Genomic DNA, 19,062 nt, shown 5'->3' with positions numbered 1-19,062 from the left:
TACTAAATATAACTGATAATAATAATGTATGAAAGTAAATATACCTACATTAAAAAAAAAGAGACTATTTTCATCCAAATGCCAGAAAAGGACTGTTTTTAGCTGACTCTTGAAAACATTAAAATCAGTAGTGCATCTGAGGTCATATGTCAAAGAGTTCCATAGTTTTGGTGCAGCAACCATAAAGGCTCTGTAGGCAGAGTTCTAAAGTTCGGCGCTGACAAGAGGAACTTATTTTTGGATCTAAGACTATAAACTGAATTGGATTTGAAAGTTAGCAAGCTAGAAAGATAATCTGGGGCCATATTATGAATGCACTTAAAAGTGATAATTTTAAAATTTATCCTAAACTTAACTGGAAGCCAGTGCAAATCATAAAGAAAGTGGCGTTGTATGGCAAAACTAAGGCGCACGATATAAAACCCTAGCAGCTACATTTTTGCACGCGTTGAAGCTTTGCTATCAAGTTACTAGGTAGTCCATATAAGAGTCCTGCCTGCTGGTGACAAAAGCATGTACCAGTCTTTCCATAGATTCTCTTCTAAGGTATTTCCTGATCCTTCTAATATTGTGCGGGTGGTAAAACACACTTTTGCAGGTTTTAGGAACATGTGTGCTGAGACTGAAGGTACTATCAAACCAGACTCCCAGATTCCTGACAGGATCACTAGTGGGTTGGATCTCAAATTCACGTACTGTCAGGCTGGTTGTGTGGATTTTCTCCAGCTGTGCCTTGGTGCCGATCATCATAAAACCTCTATCATCATCGTTATAAGAACCATGTGTGTGAGGCATATTTTATCATCTTTGATCAGCAATCTGTCCCTTATCATCCACTGGTTTATGTCCTGCAAACAAGCTTCCACTGCAGCGGTGGCTGTGTCCTGTGCCGTACTGTCATATGGTTTGAATGCAAGATAGAGTTGCGCATCATCTGCATAACAGTGAAGTAGATGGTGGCTGATGATAGTGAACATCTCACTAGTGTACACAAAACATCAGCGGATCGAGACAAGAGCCTTGTGGAATGCCACACTTCAAATCAAAATCGGTCGATCGGTCATTGTGTAATACAATACATTGAGCTCTATCTGCCAAATACTGTATGATCTAAACCAATCAAGCGCACCCTCTGAAATGCCAAACTTGTGTTCAAGGTGCTGTAGTAGACAAATGCTGTTGTAGACAGCTAAAAGGTAACCAATTAATGCTTATGATCTTTAAATACCATCTTAAATTCTTAATAAATTTAATTAGAAGTGAGATGCTAGAAGGCATAAAACAAGCTTTATATCTCCTTGAAATTTTCAGTGACAATGGCAGAGCAATCCAGAGTATTCACACTGAGCATTATTCTTCCATTAGCAGGGTTTAGTTTCAAATTTAAATGCCAATAAATGTAAATTGCCCTGCCAGTATCTTAACTGGAGAAAAATAACATAGGTGAAAACATTACTATTGATCAAGTCAAGTTTATTTGTATAGCGCTTTTAACAATAAACATTGTCGCAAAGCAGCTTTACAGAATTTGAACGACTTAAAATATGAGCTAATTTTATCCCTAATCTATCCCCAATGAGCAAGCCTGTGGTGACGGTGGCAAGGAAAAACTCCCTCAGACGACATGAGGAAGGAACCTCGAGAGGAACCAGACTCAAAAGGGAACCCATCCTCATTTGGGCAACAACAGACAACATGACTAACATTAACAGTCCTAACATAAAGTCAGCTTCATTGATGCTATAAACCCCCCACCGACGGAAACCCAAGCGCAAAACCGTTCACGACAACTGCAGTCCCAAAGTCAGCAAGTCAACTGCAGTCCCCAGCCACAAAAGCACCACTGCAAGAGTCCAGAGCGTCCTCCAGGCGACCCAGCTGATCAGGCTGGGTTCCCTCACGTTCCTCTTATTGCCCCCTCCCAATATCTCCACTTTACATTTTATTCAGTCTTCTCACCACATTTACGGTATTTGGCAGATGCCTAGAGTGATTTACAGAAATTCTTTATTCATCAAAACATATGCTGGTACAAATATGTCAGGGCCTAAGAATAGTCCAAAACCCTCACTCTTAGAAAGGATGTGTTAAAACTAACACAAACTCTATTAAATTCTTACAGATAACTGGGTGAGTTTTGGGACAACACTTGTGTTCATTTTGACAGATACAAATGATTTTAACACAGTGTATGTGTCAGGAAGATTAACATGAATATGTATAAACGTAATATTAACAAATTATGCGCTGTCCTTGGCTACGCACATTGTGTGAACAAAACATGCTTAAAACCCTACACAAAAGTGTTATTTGACACAAAATTAGTTAATGAAAATAATACACTATTTATGACTTCAACACATTAATTATCAACACATTTATTATCCATGAAGCATTAACAATAAGACTCACAGTACGTACATTGTAACCCACAGTAAGATTCACAGAAAACAAACTGCAGAATACAACAATACAAATTCACAGAACAGAATTTCAGCAGTAAGAAAGTCAAGTTTATTTGTATAGTGCTTTTAACAACAGACATTGTTGCAAAACAGCTTTACAGAAAATTAAAGACTTGAAACATGAGCTAATTTTATCCCTAATTTATCCCCAATGAGCAAGCCTGTGGCAATTGTGGCAAGGAAAAACTCCCTCAGACGACACAAGGAAGAAACCTCGAGACGAACCACTCAACAGGGAACCCATTCTCATTTGGGTGATAACAGATAGCATGATTATAACTTGCTTTTATAACTTTGTGAAACCAGGAAAATCATAATAGTTTTAACATGGAGTCTGTTTTGTTAAAGTTATAAACTGTTCATTGATGGAAACTTGAGTGCAAAACTGTTCATGACAACGGCACACCCAAAGTTAGCGAGTCAACTGTAGTCCTTGGGCATAAATGTATTACTGAAAGGAAAGGAAAGAAAGGAAAATAAAAGAAAGGAAAAATGTCCAACATAGGACAAAACAGTTCTTTTTCCAATTTCATTAGGCAACATGATACATAACCACATCATCCAAGGACCTAGGAATCACAGGCTGAGTATCATCTTCAGATTGGTCCATTTGCTGTATAATAAAATGAATAAAATGAATAAAATGTCAACATTAAACAATGAAGCAGCCACTTTTTTCTTCAACATTTTACCCAAAACATTAGCTGATATCACAGCTCATCACTTTTCCCCCTCAAACATAAAATTTATGCACCTAATGTTAGGTAATATGAGGCTGCAGCTACACATTCATACACCAGTGTTCTTACAGATCTAAACTATATTTTCTTAAATGTATTTATATTAAAAGGATTGTCATTATGGGAAATAACTGGATTAAGCTAGCCATGGCTATATGAGGTACATCTTCTTTAGCTAAACAGCAAAGTTAGATAGCAAGAAGAAGAAAAAAAATATTCCCACCTCACAATGCTGAATAATTATTCAATGCTAAATAATTATTATAGTAGAACTTGTAGTTCAAGCCAGGCTCTTTAATAATAAGTACAAACTAAATGCTAATAAATGGCACACAACTACATAAAATATCTCACAAGTTAAATTTCCATCTTGCAAGCTTAAAAAAAAAAAATCTCCCTGCTGTATTTGTGCCATGTAAAATAGCTTCTTGTGCCATTTTGACATGAAAAGTTAGCAAATTTGTCAAAATATCTAAAGTTAACATAGAGAAAAATACACAGTTTAACAGTCCTATTGAAACCAAACTAAACCAGTATTAAAAATTACAGCAGCACGTCATTTTTCCATGAAATATACTTCAAGAAATTATTTCAAGTACAACTTACCTCAACAATTTTGCTCTAGCTGTCCTGGTTAGAATCCTCTCTGCATCAAAATGGCGGTTTCAACATTATACAACTCCCATGATGTTTATCACACACTCTGGCCAAAGTCACTGGAAGTCAGCATTACCTAGTGACACCATGTATGAAACACACGCTTGCCAACCAAAGCCAACTGCTACTGTAAACTACAACATGAATTGTGTCTATGTAAGTTCACTTTAAGACATCCAGGTAGTAAAATGTTTAAAAATGTTTATTTGGAATCACTGGATTCCCCCAATCAAATCAGTCAAAACAAACAAAACAAAAAACATTTTCCGTGTTCATCCAAACATCATCATCAGTTGTAAAAATCTTACAACTTTGTCTGGATTTTGCCAGAGGTACTTCCTCATCTCATCTCATTATCTCTAGCCGCTTTATCCTGTTCTACAGGGTCACAGGCAAGCTGGAGCCTATCCCAGCTGACTACGGGCGAAAGGCGGGGTACACCCTGGACAAGTCACCAGGTCATCACAGGGCTGACACAGACACAGACAACCATTCACACTCACATTCACACCTATGGTCAATTTAGAGTCACCAGTTAACCTAACCTGCATGTCTTTGGACTGTGGGGGAAACCGGAGCACCCGGAGGAAACCCACGCGGACAACATGCAAATTCCGCATAGAAAGGCCCTCGCCGGCCACGGGGCTTGAACCTGGACCTTCTTGCTGTGAGGCGACAGCGCTAACCACTACACCACCGTGCTGCCTAGAGGTACTTCCTGTCACAGTAATTCTAAATAAACATTTTTAAACATACAACATAAACTAGCCTTTATGTGCTTCAAGGACACATCGAATGTAGTTGTTAAAAACAAGTAGCAAGCTAACATTATTCACAATGTAGATAGAGCTAGCATTAATAACACTACTTGTGTAACCCCTATTAGTTAAAATTCCCCCACTGAAATCCCTCAACTGAGTTACTATCATTCCACCAATTTCCAGGGGGTTGTAATCAGAAGTCTTCAATCTTATCCACAAAGGGCCAGTGTATGATACTGTGAGTAGTAAGTACTAGCTTCTAAATGACTAGCGTTAGCAGTGTTGTTTACATTGTCTCTGAGAAACAGAGAGGATCTTCAGAAGTGTTCAATTACCACTGTGCTATTTTTTTTAGCAATTCACAAGTGATTATAATATAAAACATGATATTTTATCTGCAACAGTATATTAAATGGCAAGTCGAAGTCATTATCAGACTACGAGCTGTTCAGGTAAATCAAACAGCTCATGTATTAAAAAAAGCTGACACTGAGTATGTGTAGAGCAGAGGTCTTCAACAGGGGGTCCGCGGAGGTACTGCAGGGGGCGTGAAATTTGTGATTGATTAGACAACTTTTTATATTTAATTTTTTTTTTCAAACTAATTTTTCTCATCTCATCTCATTATCTCTAGCTGCTTTATCCTGTTCTACAGGGTCGCAGGCAAGCTGGAGCCTATCCCAGCTGACTACGGGCGAAAGGCGGGGTACACCCTGGACAAGTCGCCAGGTCATCACAGGGCTGACACAGACAACCATTCACACTCACATTCACACCTACGGTCAATTTAGAGTCACCAGTTAACCTAACCTGCATGTCTTTGGACTGTGGGGGAAACCGGAGCACCCGGAGGAAACCCACGCGGACACGGGGAGAACATGCAAACTCCACACAGAAAGGCCCTCGCCGGGCACGGGGCTCGAACCCGGACCTTCTTGCTGTGAGGCGACAGCGCTAACCACTACACCACCATGCCGCCCAAACTATTTTTTTCCCCACAAATTTAAATGTCTTTAAATACACATCAACATGAATCCAACATATTGTAGTGAACGGATAAATGGAGGTAGATGTTGTTATCTTTCAGTCACCAATGCATATATTCAGGACACACAGGAGCTCTCAGGCTGTGCACTGGTTCACTCACAGCACGAGACTAGCCTAGACTGTCCCTCCAAGCCTCCTGTACACAAAGAGGAGGACCCACCCCTATCGCTGCTGCGCCAATCATGAGGCCACATGTTACAGGCTGGCTCTATCAGGTTCCCTGTGATTGGCTGAACCTATTCAGTCCCCAGCTGACTAAGATCCCAGACACAAGACACACACTGCAATATTATTGAAACGATGATAACTTTGTAAAAAAAATAGATCAAATAACATAAAAAATGACGACATTTTAGTTCCCCAACGAACCCTTTTGAAATCTTTTTTGCAAGATATTCCTGGTCTAGAACACTGCAGCTCCTAACCACAACAGCCAGTACTAAGGCCAGCATATTATTATGCCAAGTGTATGGACATTGTTATGAGCGAAAATGGATCGTTTTGTAGCTCGACCAAAAAACTCCACAAGCTTAAGAGAGATACCCTCCACCTCAGAAACCACCAATGAAAATGCACGTGGTGAGGCTGCACCTGCTGCTGATGTAGCAGCTGATAAGGGTAAGCGCAAACAAGAGAAGACCCAAAAATATACAGATACAGCAAATTATCTGAAGTTTGGATTTACCTCAAATGAGACAGATGGCATTGAATTACCAATGTGTGTCATTTGCTCTACTGTGCTGTCAAACGAATCTATGAAGCCATCAAAGCTGCAGCATCACTTAGAGACGACCCACAGCCACTTAACAGACAATGACATTCCATGGGCAAAATGTATTGCACTGTGCACCGACAGTGCAAGAGCCATGGCTGGTTTAAAAAGTGGACTAATCGCACTTGTAAGGAATATGGCTCCGCAAGTGATTTGGATGCACTGCATGCTACACAGGGAGTCACTTGTTGCCAAAGACATGAGTGCAGAATTGTCAGACGTCATGGACTCGGTCGTGAAAGTTATCAATATAGTCAAGAAGAGTGCTTTGCAAATGTGTCTCTTCTCTAATCTCTGTGCTGCTGAGGGAGAACAACACACTGCACTACTGTACCATTCTGAGGTTCGATGGCTTTCATGTGGAACAGTGTTGTCACGTGTGTTGGAATTATGCACATATATTCGGGAGTTTTTACTTATCCAAAAGCGCAGAGAGCTGGCTGTACTTTTCAGTGACACTGGGTCACCAAACTTGCATATCTTGCTGACATTTTCGCTGAGCTGAACAAACTTAACAGCTGTATGCAAGGTCACAATACACATGCCATTCAGCTGGATGACAGAATGGAAGGCTTTCTCAAAAAAAAAAAAATCAGAAGATGGAGGGAGTGCAACAGGGAGGGAATATTTTCCATGTTTCCATCAGTGGATGAGCTGGGAGATTCTGCTGTGCTCTCGCCTCCTGTAACACGCGCAATTCTTGCGCACTTGAAGGTGCTCGAGGGACAATTTAGGGACAACTTTTCTGAGGCTGACTCCTGGCGGAGAGACAAGACATGGATACAGTTTCCATTCAGAGACAACGCAGCAGAGGACACATGCCTGACAGTGACCAAGGAGGATCAGCTCATCGAACTATCCACTGACAGTACGTTCAGAAACATATATGAAACTAAACCACTCACCCAGTTCTGGATCTCTTGCCAGAAAGACTTTCCACAATTAGCAGCAAGAGCCTTTTGCAACAACATACATTTGCGAAAGTGGATTTCCCTCACTCACCTACCTGAAAAACAAATACAGTTCAAGACTGCAGCCTGACAACCTCCATCCATCCAAGGTTAGATAAGTTGTGTGCTACTCATCAGGGTCAGATGTCTCACTAATGTGGGAGTATGTATGCCATCCAAAGATGGCTTGAGGATTCACTGTCCCTTCTACATGAATCTGTGAATTAATTTAATAGCTCAGTTGTATGCAAGACGTATGTTTATAAATGGCAGTGGCATGGCCACCCTGTACCTTGCACATGTTTAAAATAAAACATGAATATATGAACCTGTGTATTATTTGAATAGCTTAGAATTGAATGCACAATAACAGGGTAGCTATGTTTATACATGGCACTAGGCCCAATTTGATATAAAACACAATTTTATACAAAATATATCACACACACACACACACACACACACACACACACACACACACACACACACACACACACACATATATATTTTCCCTTGGCCTGAAAAACATTGAAGACCCCTGGTGTCGAGTATATTGTGTAGAATGTTGTGAATGAATTCACAAATTGTGTTAGTTAGGTGTAGTTTTAAAATTATGTGTAAAAAAACTGAATTCTCCCAACACAATTTTATTTAATATTGACAAAAATGTGTAAACTTAAGTGCTACACATAATTTCTGTAATTTTTCTACATATTCCTTCTAAGGGTGCTGTTAAGTTGGTACAATTAGTAAAGCATCAAAAAAGTGCATGTCAAGAAAACATACTTTCTAAACATGAAACAAATAGGTAGCATTATTTAGATAGAACATTCACCATGGGTTCCTTTACCTATGCAAAAAGTCACAGAATACTACCATCACCTGTCAGCTGCCACCTGTCTTCTTACCTATTACAGGAGGACCCGCTGGGGCTGGACTCATGCTGGGCATCCAGCAGTATCTTTTCCATGTCTCCATTATGGATGGAGGAGGAGGATGGGACATGCTCAAGTCCTCCAGCCAGGTTCTCTTCCTCTACTTCCTGCATGGCCTGCCGAGGTTGTGGTGGCTCAGTCTCACCTTGGATCCTACTGGCCACAGAGGCAGCCAGGCTTGTGATCAGCTGCTGCCTCCCAGATGCCATGTTCCCATTCAATTCCAACTCCACCCAGGACCCTGAAGAACCAATCAATCTATCGATTGTAATATAACTGGTGACATTTAAATTCATAGAATTTTGAATACCTAACAGAGTATTATTATGTCCAGTTGACTGAGATTGTATTATAATCTTGAAGACAGTTCACTGTTCTACAGGCTTCATAGTTCTGATGAGCTTACTTTGGTTTATTAGGTCATCATCAGGGAATGGTTAAATTCCTTGGATGAGTAGTAAAATGTCTTAAATGGTATATCAGAATTCCATCCATCCATTATCTGTAGCCACTTATCCTGTTCTACAGGGTCACAGGCAAGCTGGAGCCTATCCCAGCTGACTATAGGCGAGAGGCAGGGTACACCCTGGACAAGTCGCCAGGTTATCACAGGGCTGACACAGAGACAAACAGCCATTCACACTCACATTCACACCTATGGTCAATTTAGAGCCACCAATTAACCTAACCTGCATGTCTTTGGACTGTGGAGGAAACCGGAGCACCCAGAGGAAACCCACACAGACACAGGGAGAATATGCAAACTCCACACAGAAAGGCCCTCGCCGGCCACTGGGCTCGAACCCAGGACCTTCTTGCTGTGAGGCAACAGTGCTAACCACTACACCACCGTGCCGCCCATATCAGAATTCCATTCACCTAGAATGACTATTACACAGCATTTAGCATAGCAGTTTTTTGGTCCATATATAAAACACATTACTTTGTAGTGTAAATCTTTATTCGTATTTTACAATTTATAAGCATTTGCCACATATGGCTTGTCCCTTTTTTTTTTAAATCCTGCAGGCATTGTTAAATACTACATGTAAAACAGTGGCGGCTGGTAGTCTTTCAAACAGGGGAGGCTGGTCGGTTACGATATTTCCAGATTTTAAAAGAAAAAACATCAATTTTGCCCATACTCTTGCGTCTGATCTGGCTGATTGTTGGCAGGGTCACAAACTGTGAAATAACAGGTTCTTTTGGCCCATTAGCCTACTGTCCAATATACATGATTGTGGTGTTGGGGGGGTATATTTTAATATTTTATATTTTAAAATTGTGCCATGTTGTTTAAAAATTGATCATTATTGAAAGCAGCTCTTTGTCAGGAACCTCAGCAGTAACAGCAGAGTGTTCTGGAATAGGCACAAGCACTGACCTTGAGGAGCTGGGTGCCACACATTTCATTCAATGACACTTTCCCTATATTTTACTTATTTTGACTGAGAAATGTTTTATTGACAATTTTGATAACCCTTCACTTTTAATCCAGGTCTGTAGTGTGAAATGTTCTTGGCTGTGTTTTTGTTTAAAAATGTTTTCCAAATTGTAGCTGTGTTTAATTCATATCCAGAAAATATATATATTCCAATATAATATACTCAGCATAAACATTTTAAATAAATTCTATATATTTTGGTCCATCCATGACATGTTACTAAAGTAGCCCATTTACTGTTGTTGATGTGGGTCACCACCATATCAGTATTATTTAAAAGAAAATTCTGCCCTCCTTTCTTTTTCTAGAAAATGTTCAGTTACCCTGTCATACCAGGTGGGAGTCTTCTCTAGAGACTTCACTAACTTCCTCTCAATTGCAAGTAGAGCAAGGTTGCTGAGTCGACTTTGACCCATGGTGTTTCGGCTGTATGACTTCACCCGTTTCAAGCAGGAGAAGCTCCTCTCTACGCCTGCCGATGTAACCCCAATTGTTGCCACTAAGGTCAACAGCTTGTACAGCTCAGGCATTGCACAATCCAGCCCCATGTCTTTAAAAAAAAGCAAATGTTCGCACAGCTTACCCCTGTTGCCCTGCAAGTCATAATCTGCATACAGGACTTGGAGTTCAGATCTCAGTCTACCTGACTCAAAGAAATGGCCATACATTTTCAAAACATTTTGAAATGCCTCCTCAGGAAACACCTGCCTCATCTGATCAAACTTTGCTGGGTCAATTAACTCAAGGAAGCGCATGCACTCCAGGTTGGTGAAACGGCGTGAAATTTGTTCAATCAGATTGTCTGTAGTGCTCCTGTGGATCCTGCAGCTGTGACAGACGTCTGCGCTTTTGACTGGGCCCGTTTTGAGGATCAGATGTGAGACTTGCTGCTTTTGCATAAACAGCTTTAAAAGCCTCCTCTGACCGCCTCTCTTTTGCAAATGCAAGAAGAACTTCAATTCGCTGTTTGCAGTACAGCACATCCATTATCCTCTGCTGCACGATGTCAAAGACCACATCAGTTTCTGAAAAGATCTGTTCATATGTATGCAATATGAAAACAGTCTCAAAATCCTCCAGTGTCCTGATGTAGCCTTTGGCAGCGCTCAGTGTGTCCTGGTCTACAGTGTGGTCCACTACAATGCTTTCAAAAGTCTGCAGGAGCTCATCATAATTATTGGCCACGGTGCTCACTAACCGGGATGTAAAGTTCCACCTGGTAGGAGCATTTCTTGGTAAACGGGAGCATCCTGCAGACTCAAGAAATGCTACCCTCTTTGTGGATTTTGAAAAAAAATGTGGCTAATCCAGAAAGAGAAGCGAAGAACACCCTGCATTCAGTCAAGCAGTTGGCCCCCTGAGACAAAACCAGGTTTAGTCTGTGTGCATAACAGTGAACAAACACTGCACTTGGAGCCACTTCCTTAACTTTAGCCTGAAGCCCATTAAGGCAGGAAGCCATCACAGCAGCCCCATCATATGTTTGAGCCACAAGTTTGTTTTTGTAGTTGTAGTGTTGCATCTCTTTATGTAACATATCAAACACGGACTGGGCATCCCGCCCCCCTGAAACATCAAAGAACCCGTTAAATCGCTCCTGGATTTGCCCTGCTGTGTCGACAAAGCGAACTATCACTGACAGTTGAGCATGACATGAAATATCAGTTGTCTCATCGACTTGCCATGAAAAAAATGGAGCAGACTGAACTTCATTTTTAATCTCATCAGTGACAGTGGCTGAAATCGCACAAATTAAGTCATTTTGGATGGTATGGGACATTCCAGAAAACACAGAAGAGGACTGGAACTGTGTTTCAACTACAGAATCATATTTGGATAACGTCGCTATGAACTCTCTGTAATTGCCCTTATTCGCAGATTCACTGCTCTCATCATGCCCTCTGAAGGACAGCTCTTGATGGCCGAGCAGTGAAGTGACATCGATAAGCCGTTTTAAGAATGCCCTGTTCTTTTGTACAACTTCATTGTGCTTCGCGACCTGGATCTGAACACCCTCATTCACGGCATGCTCAACTCTGACTCTGCCGAGACAGCATAGGCAGGTGCACGAATTCACATGCTCATTGCTGATCTCGTGTCTTTTATATGCCCTTGTGAAATTGTGCAGGTCATCAAAGCCCACATTTGACCAAATCACGGATCCGGGTTTAATCAAGAGGCATGGCCAACAATACATTTTCCTCGTCACTGAACTTGCTGTTAGCCAATTCACTTTCTCGTACCAGGGGAGCTGAAAGGAACGAGTATTATTCCCTACCTTTTTCACCAAGTCAATTTGAGGCGTTGGTCTACCCTGCTCTCTAATTTTAATTTTTTCCTCGAAAGGAAGACTGGCAAATGGCTTCGCCAAAATTAAATCAACAATGCTTGCCATCCGTGCGCAGCTTTCTTGCTAGCTGACTAGCCCCCTCAGGTTCAAGTTCAGTCACTCAAACGAAATTTCTGGAACTAAGAAAGCAAACTTGACAACACTATATTTACACTTTATTTACAATGAAGATATATACAAACTAAAAAAGCTGGTAGAAACCATATGTAATGAATGAAATGGAAATGTAAGCTGATCTCTTACAATACACCACAGCACTTGCGAATCCGCATGGGACTGAACTGAAATTCACCGCTGCCTGTCTATAGGTGAAATGAGCTGTTAATCAAAGAAAATATCTGGCCGCTTTCACCAATCACCAGTCTCCTCGCGGAAACTGCCATGTCCCTCCCATGTGAGGCTCGGAGTCCATAGGCGGGCATTTTCGCAGTATTTGTCCAATAATCGTCTTGCATTTTGAGATTGAAAAGCGCATCGCTCCCAAATGCCGTTGAAGTCCACTGAGGCTGGGAGTCCGTGAGACTCCATGGGCGGGCGTTTTCGCAGTATTTGTCCAATAACCGTCTTGCATTTTGATATTGAAAGCGCATCGCTCCCAAATGCCATTGAAGTCCACTGAGGCTGCACTGCATCGCGCTGTCACAAGGGGGAAAAACTCGCGCACATTAGGCGAACTGGGGAAAGTTATAACGGAATGATTTCGCACTGTAGTTGGGTTGAGCACATATATTTCTGTGATTCTGGATCTTAAATAGCAATGTTATAAGGTCGGCTATAACATAAGCCTAGCGCAATTCATCCTACACGATGTTTGTCATTTTTAGAGGAGGCTGAGCCTCCCTCGTTGTCTTAGAGCAATCGCCCGTGATGTAAAAGCACTTTAAGAAAATACATTTAGCCATCTTTTTTTTCTTAAAAATGGGTGTATATAGCATTTCACAAACTAACATGCAATTGCTCCTACTCATCCATAAGTTCTGTCTCAATTTTACTAAAAAAAAAATAAATTAAAAAAAAAATCTGCTGGTAGAAAGTTTTTGACATTGCTTTTCCTTGTGTCATTGATTAGCATATATGACATCAAATTACAATAATCACAATTCAGGCTTGAGGGACCCCTCAACATTTGGATGTGATCTGTAGATAAGACGGTGTCCTTTCTAGCTCATCCCTCCATCCCATTTTTTTCTATCTCTCCTCCAGCATCGCTATGCTGTAGGGCCTTTTTGAGTTTGTCCACAGCCCTAGACCAGTTGCCATAAAAGTGTGCAAGCCTGGCTTTTCATCGAAGAGGCATCAGTTGTCTCCTTGCATTAAAACAATAAAATGCTCTGGGATACACTCACCCTAGTTACCTAACAAAAATCTAGTGAGCCATACCCCACTGTGCTATTCTGCTCTTTTACTGACTTAGGAATCCCACATTCCATTTTATATTCTTACTATGTTATACCCTACAGAGTCGCACTATAACAAAAATATAATCCAATAACCTTGTTACAAATCATGCAACCCTCCATCACAGTCCCCTCCTCGTTAGCCATTGTGTTGCACTGATAATACTATATGAACTAAACTAAAGAAAAAAGGGAGCTACATTAATTTGCTCAAAAGAAACTCAGGCAGACTTGCAGTAAGATATCTCAGACATTATGAACTAAATCAATACTAAAAGTGTGTGTGTGTGTGTGTGGGGGGGGGGGGTCACCATATAATAAACATGTACAGTACCAGTTGAAAGTTTGGACACACCTTCTAATTCATTATTTTTTCTTTTTATGAATTAATACACTTCATATCTTAAAGCAATGATGGACTGTCATTTCTCTTTACTTACAGTGCCTTGAAAAAGTATTCATACCCCTTGAACTTTTTCAAATTTTTCCACCTTACAACCACGAACTTAAAAATTTTTTACTGAGATTTTATGTGATAGACCAACACAGAGTAGCACATAATTGTGAAGTGAAACAAAAATGATAAATGGTCTTCAAAATTTTAAACAAATAAAAATCTGAAAAATGTGGTGTGCATTAGTATTCAGCCCCCTGTACTCTGATACCTCTAAATACAATCCAGTGCAATCAATTGTCTTCAGAAGTCATCTAATTACTTAATAGGAGTCCTACTGTGTGTAATTTACTCTCAGCATAAATACACTTGTTCTGTGAAGGCCTCAGTGGTTTGTTAGAGAACACTGAAGAACAAACAGCATCATGAAGACCAAAGAACTCACCAGACAAGTCAGGGATAAAGTTCTGGAGAAGTTTAAAGCAGGGTTAGGTTATAAAAAAATATCCCAAGCTCTGAACATCTCAAGAAGCACTGTTCAATCCATCATTCAAAAACGGAAAAAGTATGGCACAACTGCAAACCTACCAAGACATGGCCATCCACCTAAACTGACAGAGCGAGCAAGGAGAGCACTGGTCAGAGAAGCAGCCAAGAGGCCCATGATCACTCTGGAGGAGCTGCAGAAATCCACAGCTGAGGTGGGAGAATCTGTGCACAGGACAACTATAAGTTGTACACTCCACAAATCTGGCCTTTTTGGAAGAGTGGCAAGAAGAAAGCCATTGTTAAAAGACAGGCATAAGAAGCCATGTAGAGGACACAAAAAAACATGTAGAAGGAAGTGCTTTGGTCAGATGAGACCAAAGCTGAACTTTTTGGCCTAAATGCAAAGTGCTATGTGTGGTGGAAAACTAACACTGCTCATCACCCTGCACACACCATCCCCACTGTGAAACATGGTGGTGGCAGCATCATGCTATAGGGATGCTTTTCTTCAGCAGGGACAGGGAAGCTGGTCAGAGTTGATGGGAAGATGGATGGAGCTAAATACAGGGCAATCCTGGAAGAAAACCTGTTGGAGGCTGCAAAAGACTTGAGACTGGGAAGGAGATTCACCTTCCAGCAAGACAATGACCCTAAACATACAGCCAGAGTTACAATGGAATGGTTTAGATCAAAGAATATTCATGTGTTAGAATGGCCCAGTCAAAGTCCAGACCTAAATCCCACTGAGCATCTGTGGCAAGACTTGAAAACTGCTGTTCACAGACGCTCTCCATCCAATCTGGCTGAGCTTGAGCTATTTTGCAAAGAAGAAAAGGGCAAAAATTTCAGTGTCTAGATGTGCAAAGCTGGTAGAGACATACCACAAAAGACTTGCAGCTGTAACTGCAGCAAAAGGTGGCTCTACAAAGTATTGACACAGGGGGCTGAATACAAATGCACACCACATTTTTCAGATTTTTATTTGTTTAAAATTTTGAAGACCATTTATCATTTTCGTTTCACTTCACAATTATGTGCTACTCTGTGTTGGTCTATCACATAAAATCTCAATAAAAAAAACTTTGAAGTTCATGGTTGTAAGGTGGAAAAATGTGAAAAAGTTCAAGGGGTATGAATACTTTTTCAAGGCACTGTAGTTGAGAAGTTCTTGAGAATAATATGGATTACTACAGTTGTTGAACAGGGATATTTAATGTATTTTTATTGTTTACTATTTACTGTTTGATGGTCTCAAATACATTAAGAAGGCAGGAAATTCCAATAATTGATAAAGCACACCTGTTATTTGAAAAGCATTCCAGGAGACTACCTCATGAACTGGTTAAGGTAATGCAAGGTGTGTGCAAACTGTCATCAAGGTAACCAGTGGCAACACTCATCTCATTATCTCTAGCCGCTTTATCCTGTTCTACAGGGTCGCAGGCAAGCTGGAGCCTATCCCAGCTGACTACGGGAGAAAGGCGGGATACACCCTGGACAAGTCGCCAGGTCATCACAGGGCTAACGCATAGACACAGACAACCATTCACACTCACATTCACACCTACGGTCAATTTAGAGTCACCAGTTAACCTAACCTGCATGTCTTTGGACTGTGGGGGAAACCGGAGCACCCAGAGGAAACCCACGCGGACACGGGGAGAACATGCAAACTCCGCACAGAAAGGCCCTCATCGGCCACGGGGCTCGAACCCGGACCTTCTTGCTGTGAGGTGACAGCGCTAACCGCTACACCACCGTGCCACCCAGTGGCAACACTTAAGAATCTAAAATGTGAAACATAGTGGGTTTTTTCTTTTTTTAAAGCACTTTTTGTTCACCACATAATTTCTATTATGTTCCATATGTCATTTCATAGTTTTGATGTCAGTATTTTCTACATGGTAGAACAATAAATCAAAACACAGAAAACAAACAAACAAACAAACAAACAAACAAACAAAGAATGAGTAGGTGTGTCCAAACTTTTGTCTGGTACTGTATCTCAATATCTCAAGTTTTCAGAGGATATTTAGGGGTCTGTCAACAATTTACTTTGAAAAGTTCCCATGTTTAAACTTCTCTCTTTTAATAGAGAGTGATTTAATGAGAATGATGTTAGTGCATTTTTGGATTGTTCTTACCCTTCAGCAATTTGGGAAAACACCTTGCATATTTCATGGTACTGCACCTGAAAATGTTTTTGAAATAATCAAAATGCATACCAGTATAGAATAAATGTTAACTCTTGTAAGCTCTCACAGGGTGGTGCTGGAAACAGGCTCAGGAAGCAGAGATATGGTTCAGAAAAATGTGCTCTTTATTTCCTTGAGGTTGCGGTGAATGTGTGCTTTGTGGGGGTGCTCTTGGTACTGGGTCTGGACCTTAGGGAGTGAAGTACAGGCTGGATAGTTGGCTCTTGCTTGCTGGAGTGTCTCTGAGGCACCCAAGGAAGTCAACGGCCACAGCGTGTAAGATCCTCTCATTCCCGCTGTCTAGAAGCATAGAAATCAGGCATTAGGACAGTCCATATGGTGAGAATGTGCTTACTTGTTTGTGAACTTCAGCATCACCTTTTCATACTCCCTTGGCACTTCACAGAGGGTAGATTATTATTGCGCTCCAGTCAAGTATGCGCTGATGGTACATGACATTGGCTGAAATGCTGAGACAGAGTGTGGTGAGGTGGTGGATGCTGTCCATTCAGCATTACCGTTTGCTTCTTTGAGGGCACGTGCTGCCAGTACATCGTCATGCTCACTCCAGCTCCGAGCCTGCAATGATGGATGGTCAGACCAGGAGTGCAAACTTCCTGGAGAAGTCATCTGTATTGCCATGCTGGATCCCTGCTCAATATTTGACCTGAAACAAGAAGTCTTCTAGAGAAAGGAACAACCTAGTGAACCAGCTGTTGGAATCTTTGGCTTGGGACTTCCACTGAAGCCATACAGGGTCTGTGACCAGTGTGAAGAAGCATCCTACCAAGTAGTAATGCAGTTCCTCTGCTGCCCACTTGATGGCCAAGGCTTCTCACTCCACGGCAGCATAGCACCAGTCAGTTGGGGTCAGCTTACAGCTGGTGAACGATGGGGTATTCTTCCCCACTGAAGGTTTGAGGAAAAAAAAAAATGGTGCCCAAGCCCATCTCCGAGGCATATGTGAGGACCAAGAAGGAGAGGCTGAAGTCCAGATTGCTTAGCACTGGGGAGCTGGTCAGTGCTACTTTGAGGCTCTGGCAGGCCCGTTTGGTCTCCTTATACCACTGGACCTTTTCTGGCTCACCCTTCCTGGTGAGAGCTGAAAGGGGGATGCAAAAGAGGAGAAGTTAGGGATGAATAGGTACTGATGAATAGGCACCTCCATGAGACCCAGATGATATCTGCAGGGGTTGGTGGTCAGCCCAGCTATGCAGAGTTCAGACAGCACCTCCTTGAGATGATATACCAGGTGGCAGAGTGAATGACTACATCAGCTATGTATGCCACAGCATACTGGTGGTGGGGACACAAGACAACATCCATGAGCCTCTGGAATGTCATTGGGGCCCCATGGAGACCAAAAGGGAGAACCCTGTACTACCACTGGCCACTGACAGTGCTGAAGGTGGTCTTGGCCTAGTGTTGGGTGTGAGGGACACTTGCCAATAGCCCTTCATCAGGTCCAGTGTGGAGATAAATCAAGTTCTCCCCAAAGTTTTGATAAGGTCATCCACTTGTAGCAGGGGGTAGCTGTCGAACTCAGAGATGACATTCAGGTTCCTGATGTTGTTGCGAATTCACAGATTCCCATAGGGCTTGGGTACTATAAAAAAAAAAAAAGAACTGGACCAGGTGCTGGTAAATTGTTCTATGACCCCTTCCTGGAACATCCATATCACTTCCTCCTCAATAGCCTGGCCTCTGGGACCGATTATGGTTGTAGCTGGATGACAGTGTGGGTTGGGGTCTTTAGGTCATGTTGAACAAGGTGGGTCTGCCTGGGTGTTGCCAAGAACATGTCCCTGAACTGGTCCTCCAGCTCCTGGAAGTCTCATCACTGGGTGCGAGTTAGGTCCTCCATGATATGGACCTGCTTGACTGACTTGAATAGAAGGACAGAGGTTGCTGTGACAGCAGGGTGATGCTCAACCCAACATTTCAGCAAGTTTAAGTGGTATAGATTATGTGTACTTACCAGGTTGCTGCAGGCAGTATTTGACTGGACCTACTCTTACACCATGGTTAGAGGACCTTGCCAATGTATCAGGAACTTGCAATTAGTGTGGGGAGGAGCACATGATCACCAGGACTGAATCTCCCAGGATGGTTGTAGATGCAGCGTTGCTCAGCCTGGGCCACCTGTAGGTGCTCCTTTATAATAGACCTAACCTTGTCAATTTGGGTCTGTATATTTTGAACAAACTCACCCACTGAGCTGCAGGGTGATGGCTGATCCTCCCAGGCCTCTCTAGCAACACCAAGCAAGCCCCTAGGCCTCTTGCCAAACAGGAGCTCAAAGGTGAACCTCGTGGATGCCTGAGGAGTCTCTTGAATGGTAAAGAGAGCACAGGGCAAGACTAGGTCCCAGTCTCACCCATCTTATTCCCTAGTGTGGCGCTGTGGAAGACGGCTGCCTCTCCAGTAGCTCTGTAGTTTTTAGCTCTTTAAACCTCTTTTTTTCCA

The 19,062-nt window shown here is 41.9% G+C and overlaps 1 protein-coding gene across 5 annotated transcripts in view; it reads right to left on the bottom strand.

Annotated features, from left to right (window-relative positions):
* LOC132893071 (BCL2/adenovirus E1B 19 kDa protein-interacting protein 3-like) overlaps positions 1 to 19,062 on the bottom strand; it is a 74,916-nt gene that overhangs the window by 12,518 nt on the left and 43,336 nt on the right. For 4 of the 5 annotated variants that reach the window (XR_009655510.1, XR_009655513.1, XR_009655511.1 and 1 more), the window contains one exon: positions 8,301 to 8,568. Coding sequence is in view for 1 of the 5 variants with exons in the window: in XM_060931816.1 (XP_060787799.1) it covers positions 8,301 to 8,568 (268 nt within the window). In the remaining 4 variants the exon portion in view is untranslated. Of the gene's footprint in view, positions 1 to 8,300; positions 8,586 to 19,062 lie in introns of all 5 variants that reach the window. The other variant, XR_009655512.1, reaches the window with a different exon arrangement.

The sequence above is a fragment of the Neoarius graeffei genome, chromosome 10, assembly GCF_027579695.1.
Source record: "Neoarius graeffei isolate fNeoGra1 chromosome 10, fNeoGra1.pri, whole genome shotgun sequence".
NCBI lineage: Eukaryota > Metazoa > Chordata > Actinopteri > Siluriformes > Ariidae > Neoarius > Neoarius graeffei.
Note: the sequence above shows the minus strand (reverse complement) of the source record. Positions and strands in the feature narration are given on the sequence as shown.